Source organism: Anneissia japonica, unplaced genomic scaffold (assembly GCF_011630105.1).
Source record: "Anneissia japonica isolate Jap-2015-1 unplaced genomic scaffold, ASM1163010v1 scaffold287717_len1600092_cov198, whole genome shotgun sequence".
Taxonomy (NCBI): domain Eukaryota; kingdom Metazoa; phylum Echinodermata; class Crinoidea; order Comatulida; family Comatulidae; genus Anneissia; species Anneissia japonica.
The window spans coordinates 1,051,157-1,060,281 of NW_022755469.1; the positions used below are offsets into that span (position 1 = coordinate 1,051,157).

A 9,125-nucleotide genomic window follows, 5' to 3' on the forward strand; every position below is an offset into this window, starting at 1 on the left:
CCCCCCTCTCCCCTACTGCTGACAAGAGTGGTGGAGCAAGGGACTACCCACCAGGGTCTAAGGTCCCAGACCGGGGTCCAATGAGTCCCCGAGGGGAGATTCAAATTCCCCAACACACCCATTTCAGTTTCACCATAGGACTAGTGTAGAAACATTTTAAAGAATAGGCATATGCACCATGTAGATGATGGAGAGGCACTCTCAGTCTGTAAAAATGCTTGTCAAATAGAATGGCTTTTTCCTCGACCAGGGTCCTGTGCCCAGCGCTGTCCAGAGATTTACACTTTCACGTTTGCAAGGGATTTTTCCTGGACCCAACTGTCTCCGCCGGAATTGCCAGACCCCTGTCATGATAGCGCCCCAGCCCCTCCTCCGCCTGAATTATAATACGTTTATTTCATCACCAATAATGCAGACGTTCGATGAGAGACCGAGCGCTCATTGATGAACATACGTTTCGTCTACAATGTTAATGAACTATGCCTTGAAATTATTTAATAAACCTTTACATGAAACCAATTTTAGGCGAACAAACGGAATTAATTATGGTGACATTGAACAGTGATTTTGGAATCGAGATGCGTGCTGTGTGCGGTTATCACTAATAATAATTAGGCCTATAGCCGAATGTCTATCAATTTGTCAGACAATTTGATTGTAGACTTCGGCTGTCATTATAACCCATTTTAACAGGAAAATAGCCCAACAACCTATTAAGCTCGAACAAAATGATCAGCAGAATAAAGTCCTGTCCAAACTATTAAATGTTATTTGACAAAAACATGTGACATGCCTATATATGGTCATGATGACGTTACATCATGACCATATATAGGCACATCATGACTATATATGGGCATACAACAGTGTTTTGTCAAAGACATTTTGATAATCTGGGCAGAGATTTAGCCCTTGTAATTTCAACTGCGTCTGGGTATGTCGAATGTTATTTGTTTATACTTAATGATATTATCATGATGATTGACAACTTTGCTATGAACGGTTCTATTATGTAAAACAATAATTATAGAGGTCACCCCCGTTGGAGACTTCCGTGTAGCTAGAAGATTGCAGTGAGTCAATTCGGTCTTGTGTCCTATAATTTGATTTATTATACTTCTCACGGCATATCCCCGAAGCCTTGTCTAAAAACTTGAGAATGTTTATGGTACTTACGGAATGCTCTCAACTCGAGGTAGCCACTCTTATCAAGGCTCGAGTGAAGATGATAATGATGACGTTTGTAAGGACTTTGAATGACGATGATGTTCAGTAACATTATACGTTAAGTTCAAACGTTATGGTTTACGACAAGCATAACACTGGCTTGTAATTTTTGATGATATACATAATAATGTTGTGTACCATAATATATGATAAAAATATAATAGGCCTAATGCTGAATAATTATTATAGGCCTACATATAGCCTAAAAAGATGTATGTATACTGTTTAATAATGATAATAATATTATGTAGGCCTATATAGATGTATAAATATAACATTAAATTATAATAATAAATGAAATATCGACGATAATAATTATGCAATGTAGGCCCTATGTATTAACTATATCGATATATTAATTATAATAGGCCTAATTATTCATTATAGGCTTGATTCTGACATAATTTTAAAAAATAGCGCTTAGGCTAAAATGATGTTTTACAAGGATAATTATAACATAATCGGTAATTTCGTGTATTGTGCCTGCATCCGGGCATCTAGAAGGGCCATACCCTTACATTTTTCTCACCTCAGCCCTCAATATCCCACATGAAGCTAATATGGGACCGCAACAATTTGAGCAGGTAAACTAACAAGGCATGATTTGGTCTACAAGCTACGGGCCTATAGGAGGAGGGGGTGATACAAAAAATATGGAAGCACTTCATAAGATGAATTTTCGGAATACAATCTGTGGCCGTTTGAGCCCCCGTCCCAGGCAATTCAATTCAATATAACATTTATTCATCCACACAATCACTTGCTGTTCATCAAGTAAGTGTTACAAAAAGTAGGTCTTAAAACACATTAAAGAGTAATTGACCTATAAAGATCTAACATTATTTAAACTGATTGCAGACCTCTCAAATCTGGTCAAAAATTTTATATGTTTATTATATCTGATCGATTACGGAGGCCTGATTTTTGAAAAGATTCATCAAGTGATTGTTACAACAAGTAGGCCTATATCAAACTCATCCAAGACTCATTACTGTATTTGTAATTTTTTTATTCCTTTATTCGGAATCAGACATACTGTATACTCGCTCATAAGACGAGGCTTAAAATAGAAAATTAAGATCGAAAAACATTGGGATCGTCTTATACTGCGACGTACATACACATTTTAGACTTTTGAAATCAGGATTCCCCCCCCCCCCCGTCGTCGGGGAGAAAAACCACAATTCGTCGGGGAGAGAAAAAAAATTATATGTATTTTATACATATTAGTAAACCCTATAAAATAAGCCTTTGAAACCCCTAAATTGTCTATTTTTTTCTGGGGCTCCGCCCCCGGCCCCTGCAGTACTTTCGAAACATTTTAAGCGACGCTCGACCACGCCCACTTTGCTTTCGTCAGGGAAATTGTCCACCTCGCCGGGGGCTCCGCCCCCACCCCGTCCGGCAAATCCTGGCGCCACCCCTCTCTCTAAAATGTCTATTAGGCAATAATTCTCGATGTGATTTCTCAACAGGAGCAGGATGACGATGCCGCTGGGAAGATCCCTAGACCACAGATATCACCGGATGATCTTGCAAACACGGCCTCTGGTCTGGGTGCGAATCCATTCACGGTCTCCAAATCGTTTAAGATGCTTGACGAACCCGGTACAGGCGGTAGGTGACCACGTCGTTATTAAACACCAGTGCCACTGTAATTAGATATAAAATGAGCCCGAATCAATCTCTTTTGCAATTTTAAAACGTATTGGCGAATCCAAGAATGGCAAAAGGGGCGCTCGCCCGCTCCCATCCCACCCACGGCAGCAGCCAAAATCACTAACCGAAGTGAAATTATTTAGATAAGACTCTTACTGTTTACTGGTCCTGTGACCGGGTGTGTGGTCGTAGGGTCGCTGCGCTTTTGAATACGTGACGGGTCCCTTCTACGGCTCTCGGTCATGTGCCGCTATCTGAGTCACGCCTCCATCCATCAATCCATCACAATCAATCCATCCATCGTCCAATCCATCCATCCATTCATCAATCAATCAATCAATCAATCAATCAATCAATCAACCAATCAATCGTTCAATCAATCAATCAATCAATTAATCAGTAAATGAATCAATCAATCAATGAGTCAGTCGATCGAATGTTGATCGATCGATCAATCATCAATCCATCACCAATCCATCAATCAATCGATCATCCTTCAATCCATCAATCAATCAATCCATCCATTCATCCATCAATCTAGCAAGGTATTATCGTAACAATAACCGATCTAGTAACTCTCGAGCCGCGAATTAGCACTAGGCCTATACGCACAGGCCTAGGCCTAACAGCATTTCACTAACTCGTACTGGTCCATATTTATGCCCCTTGTACGGCCACAGAAGGAGCGGCCCGTGTCATGTATCTTACCTGTGAATCCTTCTACGTAAGCAAGATGATACACACAGTGACTCGAGAAGCAACTCAATTAGGCCTAATAGTAATCGTGACATAACTAGCACACGAGACTCCCAACTTCACATGTTACATAAAGCCGTATGTTACAAATCCTAAGTGATCATGTATTATAAACGAGTGTACTTGTTTACAAATGCTGTTGAAATCATTAGGCGTTCTTGTTTATCGATTATTGTTGATCAATTTATAGATTTTTTTTTCATATCATTTAGCACCTGCGCCGTCGATTTTCAGTGGTGATGTTACTGGTAAGGAAACAGCTTTTAAACGCGTCAAAGATTCGGTGGGAGGCTACCGTGAACCAGTAAAGCCGGGCTTAAACATATGCATAATATGTGGAGAGAAATTAGTGTAAGTATATAACAGCGCAACAATTACTATTACCATTGGTAATCTTTTATTATAGTGAGCACACCCACCCCTGTCTCTTATACACATCTAGATGTGTATAAGAGACAGCCGCAAATCCATGCAGACTGCAACGCGAATAGGAAGGGGCGTGACAGATCGTGTTCAACGACGATCTACTTAGTGCCACCGATATCAGCAGACGCCGATATCAGAAGTGTCAGTCAATCGCTGACACACATTGTTGATTGACTCCCCGGCCACAATCGTTGGCTGGACGAGTCGTGTGCCGGGTTGTAGCAAACAACTTTTGTTATTATGTAAATTATTAACCTGGATGCATGGGGTGGGGCGATAAAAAACGAGGTGGCGCTTGGGAGAATTAAGTGTCATGATATGAAGTGATTCTTTAAGTTTTCTAAGCGTAGGCCTACACGTTTCAGTGTTCCATGTAGCTGAGAACGTGAAAGCAAAATACTTATATGCCTAGATGACACATACTGTATCGTCGTGTTATTAATCGTGTCACAATACCAACCTATTTGTAGAATGTGAGGAATAGAGATTTATTGTGTTTTAAATATGTTATATATCAAAATCACCTGCGGTGATATAGTGAAAAGTAAGACTAATATCCTACATTTTGTTCATTTTAAAATATAATAGTCTTGATAGATATATGAAGATGGGGAAATACTACGATCACACCTGCGTATTTTCCACGAAGTGATGAGGTCACGTCGTCGCTGTTACCAATCGATATTGTGATGTACTCTAAATGTTATTTTCAGGACAATATTTTTAATCAAGTATCCTTTAAATTGTGGCTGACGGCCCTATGAATGCATTTTCCTGTAGATATTGTAATATTATTGAAATCTGATTTATAAATTTGAATAACTAGCACCTGGTCACATACCTTCAGGAATTGTAAATAACACAATAATTAAAGTGGCAGTTCCGCGTATTCTAAAGATTAATTTGCGCGTCATGAATATGCTCCTCGGTAATCCAATTTCTCTGTCTCACCCATTTTTTTTTTATCTTTTTTAATTTCCTTTATATTACGAAAATCTGGCTAAATCACATCGGTAAAATTCCTAAAGTGAGAAAGTATAGCCGTTTCCCAGCGACCATCTTGGATTTGCCATCTCGAACTTAAAAAAAAAAAAAAAAAAATGTGCCCTCATTTTCCTTTTTTCAAAATATTAGGACGAGAAACTTCTTTTTTTGTCTTGGCCATATGTATGAATTTACGTCAAGAGGTTACGCGCTACGTCATAGACAATCAGTCATGATGTAGAGCTCAGAATGTTGACTTTTTTAATCAAACTGGGTTAAGACAAAAATTATGTGGGAACGTCGCTTGAAGTATTCGTTGCGTGAGACTGCCAGTTGTTGAAGCAGATTCAATTTTTCCTTCCTTCAATTGTTACGGAAGACGTTAGTAATGACCTATCCATAGGCCTCCCAGAAATCGATTTGTTTTCGAAAAGATAGCGTAAAAACAAATTACACGTGGATTTCTGTTTGCTTCACTGATTGCAATATGATAATTGGTAATTAAGAATGTTTTCAACATTTCTAATTAACTAGAATTGGATTTCTGATATTTTGATGCTTTAAACGTCTCTTAAAATAAAATACCGGTATACTATATTATTATTATTTGGTTTAGATTTTCAGAATTGTAACTTTAATTTACAAACACCTTATCAACCTTATACAATAGGCCTGTACGTTTTTTTTGTTGTTGTTGTTTACAGTTCGCCCTCCGATTCGAGACCACATTTCGGACCTCAAAGTTGGTCTTTACATAGAAAATCAGCCTAGTTTTAATAGTCTATATAACATACGCGCGCTGATAGTATTGTGCAAAACTACTAAACACTAAGCACGAGATGAGACCACTCCTGAGTAATGTAAATAACATCTCGCATCGAATATTTTGAAATAAATTATTACGTTATAGGCCTGCCCATTATTGACCAATGGTTAGACATGATGGAACGTCTGTCTGAAGACGAAGAAAAAATAATCAAATTAGACTCATTTACCCCACGCAAGCACGCCGGTAATCGACTATGTTGTCAGAAGCACATAAGTTGACAGAAACACATGACTACGTGAATCAAAGACACATTGTTATATGCTCTACTGGTAACCAGTTCTAGAATCCCATAAAATAAATTGGTTTTTGATCAAGCTTAGCTACTGTTTTGGTCGTGTATTGGCCGATCTTTCATGGATTACTGTATGCCTAAAAATATTTTTAATTAACTTTTAAGATACATAATTTCAGTTTTATACCGAACCATAGTTTATTAAAAACGTTTGAAACATGTGTAAAGGTTATTCTTTCTAATCCATCTTTTTCAAAATGACAAACAGACCTAGTATTGGTTACTAAACTAAATATATAAATGAAAATCAATCTTAAAAACATCGTGTTGTGGTATTAGCCGTCACCTGCCTCTAGGAAACGAAAGCCTATTGTATCAAAGTAAAATAAATACGAAAACAAATTTAAATTCAGTTTTAGTACGATGTCCGTGGACCATTTTACATTATTTTTAACAGGGCGAATATCTCAGGAAATTGACATCGTATAACAATGTTATATTTTATTCGTACGAGAGATTGGTTTTTACAGTTCTAATCGATTAACTTTACTAAAGAGTATTGTGTTTTGTGAAAATCTAAGCCTACCTTACTTTGATGTCAAGAAAGCAGGTGTATTTTCAATACTGTTTGACTACAAATGCTAGGCAAAGGAAATATAAAATTATCAAGGCATGCTGATAGTCAATACCATAGCATGCACTATGGAGATTATTAAAAAAGTTGTTATGGGGTTGCGGTGGCGAGAGTGTGGATTTATTTTGGGGGGTGGGCGTCCCTCGTTTAACCGGACAAGCCACTTCCTCATTGCACGGAACAACGCATGGAAGGCCAAGGATCTTGTAGTAATGACATTTTAAACTGATCATTTTGTACATACATTGTATGCCTATAACCACTGAGCTTGTAGACTAGTTAATTGTGTCTTACTCACCATTTACGATTATCGTCAAATATTTGTGCAAAAAAATGTGTTTTAAGACTTTTCTTTCTACGCTATATCTACTTAGGTTGTACAGTCAGCTCTTACTTTCTAAGCACAGGGGCCCGAAACTTAAGGGGTATGAATTGTCATTATATTTGCCAGCATCAACGGCCGATCGTGTAAAAAACATCAAAAATACGCCATGACACGCCCAAAACACCGGAGTGGACAGGAGCAATAATTGTAGGGGCCGAAGAAGCATTGGTCAGTGGGGCGGCCTCAGTCGTCTTAGTACGCCACTGAATAGTCAGAAACGAGCTTATTGTATTATATTTGACTGACAAGATTTTTTACACCATTGTCTGTACAAGCTATAGAATAAAATTTTGATATACCTATTTTTAAATAGTGAAACAACTGAACAGTACTTATTGTATACTAGCAGTTAAGTATATCTGATATCTATGCATAAAGGAGGCCTATGTCAAAAATATGCGAACAGATCGCTCGGCGATGCACAAGGAAACAACTTACAATATTCAATATAGTTCAACGAACGTTAAAATATCAAATAACAATGTGCGTGTAGAGAGATTACAAATTGCTTTAGAATTAGGATTTTAAAAGCGTCGTACCCTGGCACAAAAAGTGGTACAGGTATTACGTAAATACCTGACAGAAGAAACCTTCAATAAATCATTCTGCTTCTTGCATTGAAGCAAATCTGTAATAATGATGAAAAGGGGAGATTTAAACTGATCCCCCACAATAAGTAATATATGAAGAATTTGCTGAACAGAAATATAAAAAAAGCCTGCGTAGATTTTATGTTTCCTTTCACAATCTGTTTTTAAAGTATTGTGGTACATACATCTTACTCTGACATTAACGAGAGTACTTATGTAATTACCTGACAAAATGTAAAGAATAACTTTTAATAAGCTCCAAGACGGTTATATTGTGGGAGGTACTACCGGTACCGGGGAACATTTAAATTTAACTGTTCCCTGGTACTACAAGGTATTTGTCTGATCTATCGTCACTCATGAGTAAATAGGTAGTTTTCGCCGCACGACGTTAACCTTAACTTTAACGTTAACCTTAACTTTAACGTTAACCTTAACTTTAACGTTAACTTTAACGTTAGTACCCAACATGCATCGCGATAGCTCCGCCCTTTTTTGTAAACAAATCGAAATACGCATGCGCAAACCCGTAACTAACGTACGTCGAGCACGTAAATCCTGAAATTAGCGTACTCGGCAACGCAAGATGAATAAATTGTGACGTCAGCCGTTAACGTTAGGGTTAACGTCGTGGGGCGAAAACTACCTAATGGTTGAGGCACCCGACTAAATTAGGTTTGGAGTGACGATAGAGCCTACTTGCCTTGACTATAGTTTCATCAGTACCAAGCTTATGTTATAGGCCTTAACCAATCACAACAAAGCTCCATCACCATTAGTGAGACAAGAAAAAATTATAGCGTCACACCGTCACAATTTGGTGAAAAATAAGGATAATGCACCATCATAATTCTAACTATCCGACGTCAGCATGTATGTGTCAACACCCAAAATGTCATGTCTTTTAAAAATGTGTAAATAGGCCCTATCGTTATTAACAATTATCCAATGGGGAACGGGCAACCTTTTTTAGGGGTGCGCCCCCTCACCATACGCCACTGCCGATGAGACCACGGCCACAGAACTTATTTATGAATTTAGAATACAGTAATACTGTATATTGCATTGGATCTTTCAGGAGTGTCAATCGAACTTCACAAACTAAACAGAACAGGGTCCGGGATACGCGCATGTCCCAAAAAACTTTTGGTGGCAGTCGGATCGTTGGCAAAAGTGTGTGTGTCCGGATTTACACGCCAAGATGTGTATATGCAGCCTCTAAAAAGTACAGTTAAAACCGACTATTTGTAAGATTTTGTTGTTTGATTTTACAGGGGAAAGTTTGTGAAACTTGGTCAAAAAGGTATACATAATGAATGTTTTAACTGTAGTGTGTGCGGGGTTAACTTAAAAGGCAAAGGTGAGTATCAGTCATAATATAATAGAGGTAATCTCTATCCATC

The 9,125-nt window shown here is 38.1% G+C and overlaps 1 protein-coding gene across 2 annotated transcripts in view; it reads left to right on the forward strand.

Annotated features, from left to right (window-relative positions):
- LOC117123529 (PDZ and LIM domain protein 4-like) overlaps positions 1-9,125 on the forward strand; it is a 13,179-nt gene that overhangs the window by 1,079 nt on the left and 2,975 nt on the right. Inside the window, exons 2-4 of one of the 2 annotated variants that reach the window (XM_033269490.1) lie at positions 2,703-2,844; positions 3,855-3,993; positions 8,801-8,988. In XM_033269490.1, the coding sequence (XP_033125381.1) occupies positions 2,703-2,844; positions 3,855-3,993; positions 8,801-8,957 (438 nt within the window). In that variant the 3' untranslated portion in view covers positions 8,958-8,988. The other variant, XM_033269491.1, reaches the window with a different exon arrangement.